The 20,431-nt window shown below is 47.2% G+C and overlaps 1 protein-coding gene across 1 annotated transcript in view; it reads left to right on the top strand.

The window, feature by feature from the left end:
• The window catches only part of RHBDL2 (rhomboid like 2), a 137,136-nt gene that overhangs the window by 72,344 nt on the left and 44,361 nt on the right, over positions 1 to 20,431 (top strand). The window contains exon 2 of the mRNA XM_069622676.1: positions 8,409 to 8,664. Coding sequence (XP_069478777.1) covers positions 8,446 to 8,664 — 219 coding nt within the window. The 5' untranslated portion in view covers positions 8,409 to 8,445. The remainder of the gene's footprint in view (positions 1 to 8,408; positions 8,665 to 20,431) is intronic.

Here is a 20,431-nt window from a genome sequence, read left to right as displayed (position 1 = left end):
TGAAAACTAACAAATATAATAGACTTTTGGTAACTTTTCTCCTGCAATATGAAGGCAATATCCCACACTCAGTTCGTCACATGAAAAAAAAAACAGTTCATGTAGAAATGTTCCACTTTAAATTTGTATTTGATGTGGTATGACATTTGAAACCGAAATACTACACATTGGTGTCATCAGATGGTGCATAGGTATTTTTTCTGTGGTTCTAGAGACCACACAGTTTGAGGTGAAGGGTGCTTCCTCAGATGGTGTCAAATGAAATAGAAGTCAGGGAGCATTTTTCGGGCCCTCCGTTCGTTCGGTGTCAAACCTGCTGCCAGCAGTGAGGTTGGAAGAGGTCGTTGCTTAGGGCCTTTTAAAAAGTGTTTCGGGACGAGGCTAAACCCTGTCCAAGAGGAAACACCCCACTTCCGTGGCATAACATAAAATGTTGAGATCCCTGCAAAATGTGGTACAGGAGCCCCTACGCTCCTGGCCTTGGACCATCCAGAGGCATGCCTTGGCCTTGGGTGGAGAACTATACATGCTGGTGCACCTCCACTGCACCTTAAAGGTGGCATAGATGTGCAGTATTCCCCTATGCACATCAAACATATCCCAGGTGCATTTTTTCTATTTCATTTTTTTTTTTATTATTAGTGATTTGGTTTACATGTAAACCTTTCCACTGTACGAAAGATAAAACAAGAGCATTTGTAAAAGAAAAAAAGTGAACACTTTTGAGATAATTTCCTTACATCACAAATCAAAAGAAAACTAAAACATATCCCATCACAGTGGAACATTTAAGCATTTTAAACTCATCTAAAATCATCCAATATAAATGGAGCAATTTAGCTATTGCCCATTCAATCTGACCGAGGTGCACTTTACTCCCCTTGTGCACTTTAAGCGCTGCAGGGATGCACGTTATGCCACTTTGCACCTCAAGGGTTCAGGGATTCATGTTTTCCCGCCCCTCTGCACCTCATGGGCTGCAAGAAAGCTTGTTAGCCCACTCAGCACCTCAAAAGATGCTGGGATGCCGGCTATGCACTCCAAGGGCTATAGGGTCACACGTGATGCCCTATGCAATTGACTAAACCTGGGGGTGCCTGATAAAAACCTTGGATTCGCTGGGAAGGCGTTGGCAGGCACCAGAAGCTTTCCCATGTCCTCTCATGGAGACTTCTAAAAATAAAGTCAGCAGTGTGTGGTTAACAAGTTTAACCTCTGCTCCACCCAACAAACATTCTCCTCGCCTCTCCGCCCAGAGCAGTGAATAAGCACTTCACTCTTGAAGAAGCAGCCCACAGTCTTCCAGTTTCCGCCTTCTCCACCACAAGCCTCGTGGCAGGCATTCAAGTAGGGCTTACTTCAATGAATACGTTTGAAAATATAGGGCCCAATTCACAGGGACGTCATTTAGGGGTCGCCAGGGGTCGCTGGTGCGACCCCTGAGGTCTCCCTTCCTACCCCTGTGGTCTTCCTTGCTACCCCTAAAAAATGTTTTACTAAACGGACTTCTTTTTTTTAATTAAAATGAGGCTCCTGAGCTGTGGCCAGCAGCATGTGGCTCTTTGTTTCTGGAGTGGCTGTTTTTCTGCTAGGTATAACTGGTAATATAGCTCAGTGAGTTGAGCGCTTGCTGCTGCAATGTGTGTGTGATCTGAAGGTTGCAGGTTGGAATCCCAGCAAGGTCAACTCAGCCTTTCATCCTGCTGAGGTCGATAAATGAGTTCCAACACAGATTGGGTGATATTGTATGTATATTTGTTCTATATGAAGCGCTTAAGCGTAAGTGCTACATAATAACACAACATTATCGTTTGGCCTTGGATGCCTGCTTGCATTCACAGTAATTTGGTAATATGGGCTTATACGCGCTGATATTAATGATACATATGGTGATCCATTCTTGTATAAATGTATATCACTTTACAGTGAAATTCTAACCATATTTTTCAAAGTGTACTTAGAAACAATGCTAAGTGATACCACTTCCTTTTTTGTCAAGGGGTGAAAGGCCGTGTTCCATCGCTTCCCATGATGTCACTTTGGGGTGGGGTCAAACACATCACGTCATGTGATGTCATTAGAGGTCAAGGGCCGAGTGATGTCACTTCCGCTACCCCTGGCATTTTGGTGAAATGGCGTCCCTGCTAATTCACAGAAGCATTTTATAATGACAAAACCCCATTGGAAAACACTTTGGGAATTAGGCCCATAATGTCTTCAGGAGGGGAAATGCTGAAGGAAATGGAGAGAACTTTACAATAGTGACTAGATCTTGAGATGTGATTAGAGCTGTCAAACAGCTGCAGTGCACATGCAGGCAATGAAAATATGAGTAAGTCATGCACACACAAAATGATGTGTTTTCCCACCTGACTACCCATAAGGCTCAGATTTAGATATGTTTAGATATTGCTTCTAAATACTTAGCACAGATCCATCCTATGGGTTCACCCTTCCCTTCCCCAGAGGACCTTTGCCATTCCTCCCCAAACTAAGGTGTGGCTACCCCAGGCGGGAGCATCATTTGCCACTTTCCAACCAAGTATCAGTGCTCTGAGACCACCATGGCGGTGACTGGCACAGTACATATACCTATTAACGCATCATAACCTACGCAAATTGCAAGTAGGCCTCTGAGACGAAATTCTAATGGCAACGCAATATAAATCTATCCATTGTAAAGTACCACCTTATCTATCCTCCTCTATCCAACTCTACAAGCCTTCTCGCAATCTCCGCTCTGCCTCCTCAACTACCCCGGTGGCACCTCACCCTGCCAGTGTTTCCTCTCACTTCGGCTCTTTCTCTCTTCTTGCTCCACTTGCATGGAGTTCTCTTACATGGAAGTAACAGCCCACGCCGATTTGTTCAAAGCCAAACTAAAAGCCACCTACTCGCTCTGGCTTGCCCTCTTAACCTACCTCTCATCTACCTTCCAGCAAACATGTTTGCCTTTCTTCTATCCTGCCTCTGTCCCTCACTTTCTCTGCCTCCACTCTAGCACTTAATCCATCATGGTCACATACCTAACACAGGTAGCCGTACCGCCTACCTGCACTTACACATGTCTGATATTGGTTGTGCTTAATCTATGTAGGTCCACCCATGTATGGTTTCTCAGTGACTGTTCCATTTACTACCTTCCACAACCTGGTCAGAATGTCACTCGCACTCACCCCATTGTAAGAAGCTCACTGGGTCGTGTCAAATCTGATTTCTTATCTATTCTGTGTTCTTTTGTTATCAAAAGAGTACTGTTACTCCCTTTATTTAACTACATAAGTACACATATTTTTTTTAAAATATGTGTGTTCATGATGAATAAAAAATGGCTTTGCAGTTTATTTTAATTGGGTTTTCAAATATAAAAAAACAAAACTGAAGCAAACTTAGCAATTCCCCGCCCCCCTTCTTCCCAGATGATCTCTTCCCCCTTCACCTCTTTCACCCTATCTCCCCTCCCCTTCCCTCCTAGTACACAGGATGCCTAGCCTATAACAATGCTCAAGGTATGCCCAATATTCTTATGTTCTGCGGACAGTATTGTTCCATATAGTCCCCATGAAGGAAATTCAAAATCGGCACCCAGTCCATCGAGAATTTGTCCTGATCCCCTTGAATCATATCGGTGACCCATTCCAGAGAAACAAAGTTCCAAACTTCATGATACCAGTCTTTACTATGCGGAGGATCCGTAGACTTCCATTTCTGGGACACCATCAGTGGAGCCGCCAACTGGAGAATATTGAAGTCCTTCCTCTTGTATTTCGGCCAAAGTTTTTTGTCCTGTTGTGCCATTCCCAAGAGACATTCACTTCTAAGTATTTCCGCTGGGAGAGCGAACATTGCCCCATGTTCCTCTTCACCTCTTTCCAGAATTGGAGAAATTTGGTACACAACCACCAAACGTGTATCCAATCCCCTCTCACGCCACATTCCCTCCAACAAGAGACCGGAATAGATAAGGTGTAGTCACTCAGGGGTATGGAGCCATTGGAACAATAGTTTGAACCAAAATTCCCTGATTTTTATGTCCTAGTCATTCTGGGGATGTCTGACCAGAGTTGGGACCACAATTCCTCTGTTGCCTTGAACCGAAGGGTTTTTGCCCAGGCCAACTGATATGTGGGGACGTTTTGCTAAGCTTCATCAGTTAAGAGCTTGTATATTTTAGAAATCAAATGTTCTCCCGAGATAGAAGTCAGGAATTGCTCAAACGACGTGAGCGCTCTTAGAGCTGCTTACTTGTTAGATGGGGCCATCAGCCAGTGACGAACTTGAAAGTATTGAAAGCGCCGGCTCTCCTGTAGAGCCAGCTCTTCTTTGCATAAGGAAAAGGATCTGATGTCCTGCCCCACAAACATGTCACAGAACTTTGTACATCCTACCCTTTACCACTGAGGGAAGGAGCTGACGTCTACGCCTGGGGTGAACTGTGGGTTCACGAATAAAAGGGTAAAGGGGGAGGGAAACGAAGGGAAGGCTATGCATTTTTTAAAATAAGATTTGTGTTTTTTAAACGCTGTTGGTATTGGTGTAATCGTATGATGTTTCCATGCATTTGTCCACCAAATGCTGCGAGTCTAGTGTTGCTTGAAAACATAGCCCTGCCGGTGTATCCTTTAATGTTCATGTGATGTCTGAATAATGACAGCAGGCATACCAGGAAGTCCCCCTGATCTTAAAGTTCCTTTGGAACTATAATACGAGATTGCAGTGCATGTTTGTGTTGCATTTGTTAAGTAACCTGGTTGAAGACACTGGGCGGGGTTGTTGAATTGTGAATGCAGTTTGGCATCTATGGGGTGTGATGTGCTCCTGCAAATGTGGCCACTGTGGTACTGGGGAAATAGTGAGTAGAGGCATGTGCACATCACGGTCACACCCAATGTTGCATCCAGGCATATCTTATTAACACCAAAAGCACTGGCCATCCTTTTAGACGATGACCTGATAGTCCCCATGCCGGACAGTTAAGTACCTAGGATGTCCAGGTCTAAGAGTCAGACGAGTGTTGTGTAGAAGATTCCCAGTGAGGAACTGGAGATCACTCACTGCATGGAACTGTAGAAACACAAACTGCTCAGAAGGACCTCCTGACATCCAGCAGAACCTGCTCACTAAAGATCCTTATCTGGACCCATCCATGCATCCATCCAACCCTTGCTGACGATCCCACACTACTGTCTAACAAACCACCCAGACACCTGGTCCTGCCTGCCATGCCTACCAGGTCCCCTGACTTATTCTAGACAATGCACAACACCCCCTGGCTGTTTCCATCACACGCTTACCCTAGTCATAGAGATGATGACTTTATGAACTGTGAAAAGGTATTTTTTTTAGCACTCCTGATCCAATCAGATGAAACATTTCCTAGTTACTAATTAAATCCCAACAATTATTACCCGCTCTGATTGAGGTGTGAAGCAAAGACGATTCTAGTCGTGACCGGCCATCGGTCGACTCAACACATTTGAGGCAAACAGAAGAGGGTTACAAATCACATGTTGTTAAGAGTAGAAGTATATTTTGATTTGAACCACAGGACTTCACGTTCTTCTCACTGACTGACCTGGGCAGATCGCCCATTTTCATTGAACAGAATGTATGCCACAACTGCGTAAATTTTCTCAGTCAGTGGTAACATTTGGCATGACAGAAATTTCGCAAAAGACTCCTGTACATTACTGCAACCCCCACAACTTGTAAAACTAACCTAATTGTACTTGTTCGCTTGCCTCCCAATATATAAGACCTCTCAACTCCCAACGAGCCACACAACCCCGTAACCCTCCAGTCAAGCAACTGCTTGCCCTGGTTATCGACACGTTCATCACCCCATTGAATACCCTTCAGACATGAAATTAACCACTGGATCGCCTAATGTAAGGCTTCGGTAAAAGTTGAAGAGTATCTCAAGCCTTTAATCGATTAATGCTGCCTTAGAGGGCAGTGCTACATTAAACATAGCTCAATCAACACAATATAGTCTTGGCTCAAATGGAACATTCCATTTCACATTTCAAGTGAAGGTTTTTTTCCAATCATTTTTTAAACACACCGTAATGTATCTGGTGTTTGCTAAAATTGCACCAACGCTCCTACCAAAAGGCTGCCAGCCCATACTACGCAGATGATCCCAAATAAGTCTGAAACCAGGTTGCAGTTGCACGCAGTCTTGAGCAATGCCTCTCTTGGGTTGATAAAGGTTGGTATAAAGGCACACTGCCCTGTAAGACAAAGGCAATTTTCTGGAGCAAAAGGCTTGCATTTAAGCTACAGGCATACCCACAATGCCTTGCTGATGTGGCTCTGAACTGGAGGTGAACCTCCTGCAATGGCTACTAGGTGGCGCTGTGGCATGTGTCATTTAGCTCAAATGAAATGTTCTATTCAACATTTCAGGTGAAGGTTTTTTTTTGCCAATCCTTTTTAAACGTACCCTAACTTTGATGGTGTTTGTTTCATATCTATCTATCTAATAGTGAGGTTGGCTTACTATCCAATTTCTGCCTTTCAAAGACATCTCTATAAAAAGAGTTTTTAATCCCCTTCTTTTTACACACCTTTTACAAGCATATTACTTGCTTTCCATGACTCCAGCCCAAGCCCTATCCTCATCATGCCAGCCACTCCACCTCCTGCATAGAGCAGACGGGATCCCAGAGTCCATTTTTTTCCTCAATTTTCAGCACCGCCCCAAACATTTGTACATAGCAGAAATAAGTCAACTAAACCAATTGTATCCATTCATTTGCCCAATGGACAGCACAGTAGGATACAATGGCTGAAGGGGTGTATTGCACCAGCTGAGTTTCCATCGCCTGTGTCCCACTGTGCCTTAAAGGTCATGCAGACTAGGAAGGCTATGCCTTCTCGATAGGGTTACCAGATCAGGGATCGAAATAAAGGCATTTCCTTGCTATCAAGCGTCGCCCAGTAAGCAGGACTAACTCTGCTCGATGAGGGACTCGTACATAGGGTGCAGTAAATCTAACTTCAACCCATGAAGCAAACTATAGCCTTTGCTCCATTATGTGGGAACCATTTTGCCTTGTCGACGTAACCATATCCTACACCGACTTAATGTTGCAAAGGTATAATTGCATGACACCAGTTGGCCTGGGAAAGCTAAACTAGCTCCCGGTAACTGTTGCGGTCAAATTAACAGGACCCTTGCTGCTAGGAGCTAAATGTGTGTGTGCTACTCCTTGTTTGGTTGTTGTGACCTCCTACCGTGAACAATATACACAATTCTCAGTACATACCAGGCCTCTTTCATTCATGAGTCTGCTCGAGTTGCAATGGCTGCAGCTGCTTCCATTGGACATTGTTGGTGGTAATATGATTTACATAACCTACTTACTGATGTGTCCCATGGCGAGCCTGAGCGTGCCCACAGCATGACGACACTGATTAATGTGTGAGAGAAAAGTACACTTGTCAGCAGGGACCATGACTCAAATCCATTCGATATAGTGACCCGGAGGGCTGGGGCAGGGGGAGGGACTGAAGGAGCGTTTTTTCGAACTCTGTAGGTTTTTGTTCTCCATTATTTGAACTTTACAAGGAGGATCCATTTGCTGACACGTGACACATATCTTTGCATGCATGCACGCTTACAAAATGATATGATATGATAAGTTATTTATAACGCGCTTAACACCCAGACGTTTCTAAGCGCGCCCCGGGGATCAAACCTGTGTTGCTCTGTTTGGTCTTGCTCCCAAGGCAAGCCCGTTGCCCCTGAGCTATCCTCCCGAGAATATGTGCAAACAGCAAGCTGTAGCATGTGTGTGATTTACCTAATGATGGCTGCAGCTTTGGCGGGCAAATTTACGACTGGTGAAGTGAAATAGACACCATCCGCCCCTAATTTTGCTTTTCGAGCAGAGCAGATTTTTTGCATTTTGTTTTCCAGCCTGAAATTTCGTTTTTTGCCCAAAATTTCGAATTTGTGCCTGACATTATGGTGAATTCAGGTATGATCCCCAGTGATAGAAGGGGGAGCTCCAAGATGGCACTTTTTCCGAAGAGGCACAAGACCTTGCATAGGCCATGCAAATGGCGGATTCTGCCCCAGCCCTCCACTCCCCAGAGGCACCGGTTTGACCTGAAATAGCCATATTTTCCTATAGAGGTTGTCCAAATCCAGGCCTCAAGTGCCGAAAGCCTGACGCATTTAGAATCATTGTATGCAAATTTATCTCATGAATATTAACGGTAGTTATCTGGAAAATCCAACATATTTCCGGCCCCCGAGGCCTGGAGTTGGCGCATAGACCATTCCGATCCTTGCGGTTCAAGCCCAGGCATAATCATGCGATTACCCTTTGACCTCTCTTTGCTAGAGGCAGATTTTATTTTATTGCATAGTAATATTTGCATGTTTATTTCTGCAACAGGTCCTATGCCCCGGGTGGTCGCCCGGCTTAGCCTAACATGGCGCATGAAAGGGTGAATATTGACGATGACGAAGAAGAAGAAGACACCAACGTGAAACAGGAGGAGGAAGGAAGATGCCAGGCTTGCGCCACTTGCGACAGGATCCACAAGTACATCTCCAAGTGGATACTCCCGGAAGATGTTCGCGATACCTACCTGGAGAGAGCCAACTGCATCCCTCCCCCCATCTTCATCATCTGCGTAAGCATCGTTGAGGTAATGAGGAGGTGTACCCCAGGGTGTCACGCTTGGTTTGGACCATCCTGAAGGTATATAGGCTAAAGGGGGTTGTGGCATTAAAACACTGATGAAAGGAAGTGTGGTTTGGTCCAGTAGAAATGACAAAACAAGGCCAGACAGACAGACATTATCTGGGCATGCATTGACTGGGGGGGGGGACACATGTATCTCAAACGCAATAAGACCATAACCTAGGCCCATACAAAATCTTGCCTTTAGGGGTCCTGTGGGAAAGCAAGTCGGAATCAAATTGGGAATTGAATGGGAAGGCCATAAAATAAAATAAATTGAGCTTTTATACTGAGTTTCATGCCAGAGACCAGCCTCTAAGCGTGGAACCAGGATTCAGACCCGTGACGCTCTGCATTGTCTGGCTTCCAAGACAAATGCATTGCCCCTGTGTTATCCCCGGGTCCATAGGGTTTGTGAATTCTAATTTCCTACAAGACACCAAAAGAACAATAATTAGCTTTTTACACTGGGACCTGCTACAGAAGCTCTTTCCGCTTCCCAAGCATTACTAAACTAAATGGCAGTCAGTCTATTGGCCTGGGCGGGATAGAGGGTAAGCCGGGTCAGCCGAGATTCAATACTACGAGCTGCAGGCTGAACAAGGATGATAATAATAATTGGTATTTTTATATAGCACTTCATGCCAGATTCCTCCAGCCTCTAAGCGCTGTAATAACAGGCCTTATTGTTACCTCAATACATGTCACTCTGTTTTTTGACCACAGAAGGCTGAGCCAGCCGTGCCGCGGGGGTCCAGCTTGTGAAGTGCCTACTGACCCCATGTGAGAGGCGAACACTTAACTCACAAACTATTCCCCCAGGCAGTGAGTGTTCAATTTACAGAGCTATGTTACCAATACTATATTGAAAGACTCTAAAAGGCCTTCTCATAGAGGCCTTTTTAAAAAAAAAAGTAATATGCCACTACAATTGGAAAGACCCCATAAGTCGAATCCATATTCTACACTGTATGCCAACATCGCAAACCCCCTCTCCACTCCCGCAATCTTCATCTCTTCTCTCCTCCACAACCCCCCCCCCCCCCACTCACTACTTGCAGGAGGCTGGACTGCCAGTAACAAAATGACCTGAACAAAATGTTGTGAACTGTTTTTTTTTACAATTTGTAGAACATTTCTAACTCTTTCTAAACAATGGTCTGTGCTCCTGGTCAACTTTTAGAAACTGTTACACTTTTTTTAAGTCATTTTGACAGGTAATTTTTTTTTACTACTTATCACTTCACAACAATTCCTAAAACTGGCCTTTCTGAACCCAACAAGTGTTTAAAGGTTTTCAAAGCAAAGTTCATTATCTATATCACTCAGTTTATAGCTGGTGCTTTTTACATTGTACATGGAAACCTTTCGGCAATTGAAGCTATTACTTAGTTGATATTTTAAAAACAGTGAGTGGAATTTCATAGTCCAACTCGCTAACTAACATTCAGTTAAACCACCCAACACTCACACTACAGAGGGACTTCAATATCTGGTTAGATGTGCCAAACAACTCCATGACCCAACCCGTGGTTGCCAGTCTGGAGGCACTCAACCACTCCAGACATATCACAGGTCCAACCCACTCTGGAGGTCAAACGCTTGATGGAATCTTCAGCTCCTATGTCCTTGTCTCTGTATCTAGTCCCAAACCACTCATCTGGACAGATCACTCTGCCATCCCTTTCTCTGTCCACACTCCACATCCTCCACCCAAGGCTCACCCTGCCCGCAAAGGTACTCCCTGACCTTGTGGAAGCCCTGCTACACAGTCTCCCAGCACCGTCGACCTAAGATAGACCATTAACCATCGAATCCTTTGACTCCTGGCTTAAAGAATCACTACTGCCTCTCACCCCATCACGCCCTGCAGCCTCTCACAAAGGAGCATCCCCCAAATGGTTCATGCCCCACCTGAAGAACTTAAAAAGCCAAAATAACTCTCGCGCAGATGGCAAACATCTAAAACCCCTCTCAGTAGATCTATGTTCGCTCACCACCTTAATAACAAATCCGAGATCCGAAAGGCCAAAAAGGCCTATTACAATAAACGAATACTGAACTGTCGCAACAGCAGCAAAGCGCTCCACAGGATCATCTCCGAATTCTTGAAACCCTCCTGCACCTCCGCCCTGACCATGCCTACGCTACGCAAACGCTCTGCGACTCCATCTCACTGCATTTCTACAACATATCTCTAGACAGGATGGCAACCCTTAATAACACATGTTAAACCCCCACCCCCTGGCTCACACCTGTTCCTCCTGACTCCACTTCTCCGACTGCCAAAATGCCATCTTTCGACTCTTTCAACCCTATCTGGAGAGACAAATTCCTTATTCTACTATCCGGCAGCAGACCCTCTGGATCCCCCCTTGACCCCTGTCCGGCCTCTCTTCTGAAAGAAATATTCAAGCAAAGTCCATTCTAAAGGACTCCCTCACCTCTGGCATCTTTCCTGAGACCTTTAAAATAGTGCATGTCAAACCTCTTCTGAAAAGGCATCCCTCGACCCCCTTGAGTGTAAGAATTACAGGCTGATTTCCGACAACCGATTCTTGGCGAAACTCATTGACTGCGCTGCATACTCTCATCTCAACCATTTTCGTAGAATCCAACAACCTACTCGACCCCCCTCAATCAGGCTTCAGGCCACGCCATGGAACAGAAACCACTCTGATCTCGATCTGGGATTATCTCAAGGTCTCGGCAGACTCAGAGGGCTGTGCAGCGCTGGTTCTCCTTGACTTGTCACCCACTTTTGATACCGTTTACCATTCTATCTTCCTTGACTGACTCCACTCCCTAGGAATCTGAGGCTCGGTCCTCAAATGGATTACCTCATTCCTCAACAACCGGAAACAAATCACTTTCCTCTCCCCTTTTCTCTCAACCACTGGCACTGTGAACACTGGAGTACCACAAGGCGCCTGCCTCTCTGCTCTCCTTTTCAACCTCTATCTGACCACTCTACCAGGGATCATCCTTGCGCATATCCTCCCCATGTACAACTACGCTGACGATACCCAAATTATCCTGAGAATTCCCAGAACAAGCTTCAACCCACAACCCGACCTTGAAGCTTGCCTCAGAGACATTGACCGATGGATGACAGGAAACCACCTCCTTCTGAACCCAGATAAAACGGAGATGGTGTGCGGCAACACTGCCCTTCTCCCGCAACCCCTCCCATGGCCCCTCTCCCTTGGCACCCCCCCTCCTACTTCCGAAATAGTCAAAAACATTGACTGCACTATGAACTCGGACTTAACCCTTTGCCATCAGATCAATAATGTATCAAAATCCTGTCACTACCACCTCAAGCTCCTAAGATGCATTTTCCCTTACCTCACCTACTCCAACAGTCTTGCTGCTATAATGTCCAACATTATGTCGAGACTGGACTATGCCAACTCCTTGTATCTGGGTACACCGGCATACCAACTTAACAAACTCCGAACAGCCCAAAACGCTGCCGCCCGGCTCCTTCTTGCACTGGGACACAGGGCTCACATCTCCCCCGCTCTCCACACCCTTCACTGGCTCCCTATTGGACAAAGGGCCACTTTCAAAATCCTTTGCATTACCCACCGAGCAGAACACTAGACCGGCCCAGCATACTTACAAGAGATGATTACACCCTACCACCCATCACGCACCCTAAGGTCAAGCAATGACTTCTTACTAGTGATTCCACCCTCCAATTCATCCAGGATTGGAGTATCTGCCTACTGAACCTTAGCTCCAACTCTGTGGATCTCACTCCATACTCATATTTGACACACCCTAGACTACATGGCCTTCCGTAAAGCTCTAAAAACTTGGCTTTTCCGTAAACAAGGATTAGGAGCGTCTAAGGCCGCCGAAACTCACCAAAATTCTAGAATTATAAGTTCAATGACATTGAATTGGCAAGTATTTACAGACGGCCAACAAGTGTTTCTAGGGATACCGACGGAAGGGATCACAAAAACCGACCAATGAGACATCAAGGTAGAATTAGGACCTGTGAGGCCACAGTTGGCAGCCTTAGTGTCCTGCAGGGTCTAGGATATGCATCTGCTGACTCTCCGCTTCATGATACCACTTCACAGGCCCAGTAGCCTCTCGTGCCATCAAGTTGATCATACCCATTCACTCCATATCTTGCTTGACTACATACCTAACATACAAACCCACCCAAAGCACTAAAACAACCGGGCTCTACAATAACCCTATCCAGCCTGTCCTTTAGCACCACTGCCTCGGTAGGACTACAAGATATATCCCGACCTATGACCAGTATCCTGCCAAGACCTACCCTGTAACCCACCATAAACCACAACCTGGGACCCGGAAAATGGGCTCCATGACACACAATGCTAAGCCTAACAATAATGACCCTCTGACCGTGCAAATCATAACTCCGATCCCAACCTGTGAATCTACCTCAGCGTATGCTACCGCGAAATATGAAGATGATCACTGCCAGCTCATCTAGACCCAGAATGTAATCAGGAATAGTGGGCCCCTAAGAGTAAATCATCCACTCCAGACACCTCTCCTACCACCACGCTCACTCCACACTTTACACCAACAAACAATAGAGCGCATCTTTACCCCTAGATCAATTTCGGCCAAGCTGCACACGTACAAACAATTCTCCATGAACACCTCAACAACCTGTTAGAATGCAGCTATACCCCAGGAATACATTGGCCTGCAGCACACATAAACGTCCTACACAGGCCGAATGCAGCCAGAATGCAGTCTCAGAAACCAACCACCTAACTGCACCCATTCGACTGATCTCTTACTACCACCGCACCTGGTGTTAGGATGCAGCCACCATCACGCAAATCACACTGGCTGCACACAAATCGAGTGCACCCAAGCACTGTATTCTACAGTGTCGACTGACCTGGATGAATCTATGCGATTACTGCGACCCCCAGAAGTCTGACGGCCGAAAAAGCCTTTTGTTTTTTCAACCCCCATTACAACACATACATATGCGGGGGGAGACCTCCGCAGGCCCCCTATACTTGTATTATATCCCATACCCCCCTCCCACCACATATATATGTGGTCTAAGGTGGATCGGAAAAGAAAAAAAACAAGTTGGATGTTTTGGCAGTCGGAATTCTGGAGGTGACATTTTGGTATATTTTCACCTGGACTACGGTCTTCAAGGGCGGTTAAACCACAAGTGCCTTGAAATCATACCAATGATATATAGGGCGCTATATAAATGCCAATAACAATAACAACAATTTCATCAGTGACACAGCTTTTTATGTCCAGTGCAAAGCTGCCCTTTTCCTCTGGAGATACAAATTCAAGTAAACATGATTTTTTAAACTCTAGTTTTGGACTCATTGCTACTTTGGTGTGTCATTCCAGATGGTTTAACTGTGAAATGCGAGCGACATACAGTCACCGTTGAAATAAAAATGTGTATCCACTATAACGATGCGTTGCACTTTCCACCAGGTTTCCGTTGCAGCGCTCACGTGAAAGTGCATGCCTACACATGGCAATCAATTCCTGTGCTGGAAGGCCAGGAAGGAGTCCAACAAGCAAGAGGGCTTAAACAACGAAGAGCAGCCATTTTGAGTATATCGTCCTGAAGAAGTCATTATCACTGCAAACAAACAACATGCATTGGCAATGCCAATAGTTTTGGCCTTTACTGTGTTTGCATTTTGCATTTATAGGCACCAGGGTGTAATATCACCCCAGAGATATTCATGGCCCATTGATTCCCGCGCGATAAAGACATACGCCGTCAAACGCAGTATGTGTGTTATAACCCCCATCGCTGCAGGCACCCACCCCCACCGAGCTACTCCACCCTGTTTGTAGCATGTGCCTCTGAGTATTCGCACACATCACTGTCCCCTCCCCCACCTGCTCCCAGAGAAAGCTTGCACCCCCTATCCTGCCCTCCCATGCCTAGCTCCGACTGTCCTATAGGGCAATGTCCGAACCCCAACACAAAATACCAGTTCTTGCATGGTTTATTGAGCAGAGTGGGCCACTTTGAGTTAATTCGTCACGAAGCTAGGAGTTTCGACCAGTGTTTCTGAATGAATATCCTTTAAAATGCACACTCTGCCTCACATTCTATCGAACAACACCCCCCCCAACCTTTGGGTCCTTCTCAACAGTGTCACCAATGGAACAAATTGGCATTTGTCACTGTGCCGCTTCTCTGTTGGTTCCCTGCCCCACCGCGTTCTAGAGGACCTGCCCCATTGTGGAAAGCCTCATACACCCCCCCAGGTCAGTTGGTCCTCCCAGTGCCCATTGCCCTAACCATCCAGTAGTTGCACTGCAACTCTCGAAATTCCAGCCAGTGCCGCTATACTGTCTGTGATTCCCGAAATGCACCAAAGTAAGACATGCAATAAACGAAGATGTGTAATAACCAAATTAGGCATGCCGGCACCATGTCATAACCACTTCCAGCTCGCTGTCATTCATGCTGGCACCCCGTCCAACCACTTCTAGGTCGCTGTCATTCATGCCGGCACACCATCCCAACCACTTCCAGGTCGCTGTTATTCATCCCCGCACCCCGTCACAACCACATCCAGACATCCAGCTCACTGTCATTCATGCCAGCACCCCGACACAACCACTTCCAGCTCGCTGTCATTCATGCTGGAACCCCGTCACAACCACTTCCTCTTGCTGTCATTCATGCCAGCACCCCGTCACAACCACATCCAGACATCCAGCTCTCTGTGATTCATGCCAGCACCCCGTCACAACCACTTCCAGCTCGCTGTCATTCATGCCGGCACCCCGTCACAACCACTTCTGCTCGCTGTCATTCATGCCAGCACCCCGTCACAACCACATCCAGACATCCAGCTCGCAGTCATTCATGCCGGCACCCCGTCACAACCACTTCCAGCTCGCTGTCATTCATGCCGGCACCCCGTCACAACCACTTCCAGCTCGCTGTCATTCATGCCGGCACCCCGTCACAACCACTTCTGCTCGCTGTCATTCATGCCAGCACCCCGTCACAACCACATCCAGACATCCAGCTCGCTGTCATTCATGCCGGCACCCCATCACAACCACTTCCAGCTCGCTGTCATTCATGCTGGAACCCCGTCACAACCACTTCCTCTTGCTGTCATTCATGCCAGCACCCCGTCACAACCACATCCAGACATCCAGCTCTCTGTGATTCATGCCAGCACCCCGTCACAACCCCTTCCAGCTCGCTGTCATTCATGCCAGCACCCCGTCACAACCACATCCAGACATCCAGCTCTCTGTGATTCATGCCAGCACCCCGTCACAACCCCTTCCAGCTCGCTGTCATTCATGCCGGCACCCCATCACAACCACTTCCAGCTCGCTGTCATTCATGCCGTCAACCCGTCACAACCACTTCATTTGCGGTGTTGAAAACACTTGACTAGGGACCCAAAGCCATTCCAGTCTTGCCTGACAAAACACCATACATCATGGGCATATCCAATCCCCAGGCCCGGACTGGACTATACGGCAACAGGGAAATGCCCGAACTAAAAATACAAAATTTTGTCGTGGGGCGGTTCTTTTTTTTTTGGATCAATGTGGGCCACATTTTGGGGCAATGTGGGCCAGTTTGTTGATTTACTTCACTATGCAGCTAGTAGTTTTGATCAGTGTTGCTGAATAAATATCTTTAAAATGCACAATTTGCATCACATTTTTCTCAAAAAGCTCCCCCTTGGGTACTACTCAAACAGTGTCACAAAAGGAATGAATTGCCATGTGAAACTGTGGGACACTTTTTCATTGGTGCCCTAGACATTTATATCCCCTGGGGGGACCCTGCCAATCCCCACATAACCGCCTCGTGTTGCTCACTCCAACCCTCACATGCCTGCAAGGTAGGGTGATCAGATTTTGAAGACCAAAAACAGGGACAGCCAACAACATAAAATAAGGACTCCCCCGCCCCCTAACCAGACCTCTCTCCGCCGCCATTCCCACAGTATATGCATACAAATTGTGCACTTAGAGTGTTGATAAAAGCACGTAAATACCAAGCATGATACTGATTGAATTATTTATTTTTTGTTATATTTGTACAATGAACTTGACTGTTATTGGTATTTAGTGTCAAAATGTTGAGCATCTCAACTATAAAACACTAAAAAAAAAGTAAATATTAATAACAAAGGTGTTTTTGCTCGGTTTGACATCCCATATCTTGCTATGTACTTTCCGCTCAGCTCGTCTCTGTGGTGCAAGTAGTTCATGCATAAGGCTTGTACCTGGAACGTTGGGGGTTCCAACCCATTCTAAAATGACAACATTCTTAACATCTAATACTGGTTATCTAGTTGGTCATTGTTAGTGATTAAAAAAAAAAAAACAGGACTATCACTCTCCCCTTGCCCAAAACCGGGACAGGGTTTTTAAAACAGAAAGACTCTTGGGACAGGGGGACAGATTTCCCAATCCCGGGACAGTCCTGGCAAACTGGGACGCCTGGTCACCCTAGCAAGGCAGCCGGTGTGCCGCGAGCTCCCGCGTTGAAATGTTCCAACTCTCATGTGAAAGGCTCCGCCACTGATACAAGAAATGTGCACGCAACCTGCACACCCATGGGGTCACAAACCGTCCTTGTGCCTCCATCTGCTCCATTTTACATTTTGAAACCTGGTGTGTGCCTCCCACCAATGTTACCCCCCCCGCCCCCTCCTCTGTAGGGATATCTCTCTGTCCCCCTAGACCCGCCCTCCACACCTCAAGCTAATCCCTTCCCCACTGTGTTTCGGCGCCAGCACTGTGCCTGGCAGCTAAATTGGGGGCTCATAAAACGTTCCCCAGACCCAGTAGCCGCCCATCCACCCTACCTTTGCTTGCAGAACCTTAACTGGACGTTCCTGCTCCTTCTAAGTCGGCATGTAAGATAATGCCTACCTGACATTATGGTTCGCCCCCCAGTACTTGTCCGAGACCTGCAACCAAACACATCAAGCATAACCACGTCCCCCATTCCCACATGTAAAAACCTTCTCACATGTTGCAACACAACCCTATCGTCGTGGATTTAAATTCACGTCCCGATGGATGGACTATAGGACTGTGCTGCATTTCCCCCACCATCCTCGGGGGTGCCTACGGTGAACACCTAACTGCGAGATGGAGTGGAGGGCGGTGTGTTCCGGTACACAAGTGCTGGCCATTTCCCAGTCAAGGTGCAAAGAATATGGGCAGAAAGGAAATGTTGAAAGGGGATCGGGCTGCTCAGGGGGCTCGCACCGCCGTAGCTATGGCCCGTCTGCCCTCCCCCCCAACCCCCGGCTATAAACCTAGTGCGATGGTCAGCAGAGCCGGCCTTAGTGGGGGGCGAGCTGGGCGACCGCCCGGGGCACCACGCCCCCCCCAGGGCGCCTTTTGCCCCAGCCACGCCAGCTCGGGGGAGTCTTTCAAGGGCTCCCCCAAGCTGGCGTTGTGGGACAAGGCGCAGCAGGCGGCCTTTTACTGTAAAAGGTGCCCACGGCGGTGTGTGCATTTAAAGGAGCCCCTCCGCCGTGGACACTTTTCACAAGAAAAGGCGCCATTAGCCCCCACCACGCCAGCTCCGGGGTGTCTTTCAAGCGCTCCCCCGAGCTGGCGTGGTGGCAGAAGGTGTGGCAGGCGCCTCATTGTCATTGAATGAACCCGCGATGGCGGGCTCATTCAATGACAATAGGGTGCTAACGGCACCTATTTAACCTCCTCGCCGGGGCGAGGAGGTTTAAAAATAAATAAATCATAATAATTGCCCATCCTGGCCCCGCCACCTTCCGCCCCGCCCCCTGTTAACCAGGTGGGCGCCAGCTCGCCCAGGGCACTGCTGGCCTTATGGCCGGCCCTGATGGTCAGTCACCTGATGCAGCCTATGAACTCCACGGCCTAGCGACTGACTTTCCATAGCCCTGGTGAATAAGATCTCTTAGCAACTACCCCCCAAAAGTACTATGCTACCCAATTAGCCGACCCCTGTTTCCACAGGCCCTGACACAGCATGAACCCTGCCTGTTCCCCCTCCCCAACCATCGCTTCAAGGCACATCAGAATGCACATCAGGCTGTGTCGGGCACAGCGCCGTGTTGTGCTTGCGGGGAGCAGTTCCTCTGACAACAGAGATTGCGCCGTTGACTATTCTAGACCATCATTGACGTGCTTATGCATTCAACCCAGGCCTGCCTGCCGCGATACCTTGTCCTGCACTCGCCCCACCCCAATCCATCCCGACTTGCAAGCCTCACCTACCCATTCACCCCTGGCCTCTTTGCCGCGATTAGAAACGTAAAGTCGCGATTATTACCCTCACAAAGACCACCTGTATCCCATAACTACCACCCCACTGGCAACAGAGGGAGGACAGGGGCTACATGCACAATTCTCCCACTACCCCCAGGCCCTGTTGGTGGTTACTGGCGCCCCCCCAGCGCTGTCCGCAAGCCCCGGATCCCCCAAGGCCTCACACGTCCTTGTGGTTCGGGCTTCCCGGGCGCTTTGCGCGGCCGGGAAACGCCCCGTTTATTTATGCTGCACGCGGCGACGTGCAACGTCACGCCACCGCGTGCGCGCCCCATCATTGGGCAGTGCCACAGGCCCCAGCGCACTCACCACGTTTCATACAAAACACAGAGCGCACGGAAGAGGAATTAAAGGCAAGCAAGCCAGCCATGGGCATGGTGGGATTGACATACAAGGCCAATCATTCTCGGCAGCCTCCTTTTCCACCCATTCCAAGCAGGGCATGTATTAAAGACAGCACCCCACTGCAGGTCACCGCTTTCCAGGGACTATGCTCTGCAGCTCCACAGTGGCACTACTTCTGCCTTCGGACACGACACAAAGGACCAAAGGGATTAGTCCGCCGCTTAAACATAGTCCGACGGGATTTCAACTTTAAAAACGCATTGGTGCATCCACATGAAAATCTAACAGGCTAATCTAAAATGCAGTCATTTTGCTTTTACTTAGGAAGCGCGCACAGCTCACCGGCAGCAGCAGCAGGCCTGCAGACGTCGACGAGAGGGTGAAGGCCCAGCCTGTGCTTCGGCCATTTCATCGCCAAGCATTGGCATTTTGCCATGCCAATCCCATACACTGCTCCCAAATTCCCCTTTAAAGTTTTTATACAGTAGCAATGTTTTGCCAATATTTTGGTGGTTACAATACCAAAATGTGCCAAGACCAAAAAGGGGCACAGTAGTGCACCGGAAAAAGCTTAAAAAAATGATTCACTGTCATCAGTACATATCACAAAAATAGGTAAAATATTTCTTAAAAAAAGCTGTAGTGTCCCTGCAGCCCTCCGCTAATGGCAAGTTGTGCCGCAATGTTGAAACAAGGGGAACAGAAATAGGAGAAGAATAGGATTAAGTGTGCTATTTGTGAATGTAAATATATAGAGATGATAATTTGTGAATGTAAATATATAGATAATTTGTGTTAGGTTGTGTTCTGATTGCTTTATAAATAATACTTGATTTTATTTCCTTAAATAGGATTTCATATGTTAGATTGTACATTTTATTATTTCATGTTGATGTTGAAAAGTCAAGATTTATCTTGATTAAAACAACAATAATAAAAATAAAAAAAATAGGAGAAGCTTTCCCTGTATGGGGTGCTCGAAGGACTATAAATATCATTAGTTGAGCAAGAGAGGGGGGCTAAAATCACCCCCCAACTCACTTAGACACCTAATCAAGTAACAGGTATGCTGGGCTCATTTA

This window comes from Ambystoma mexicanum, chromosome 11 (assembly GCF_040938575.1).
Source record: "Ambystoma mexicanum isolate Mex_15411 chromosome 11, UKY_AmexF1_1, whole genome shotgun sequence".
In the NCBI taxonomy this organism is placed as follows: domain Eukaryota; kingdom Metazoa; phylum Chordata; class Amphibia; order Caudata; family Ambystomatidae; genus Ambystoma; species Ambystoma mexicanum.
This window is presented reverse-complemented; position numbering and strand designations above follow the sequence as displayed.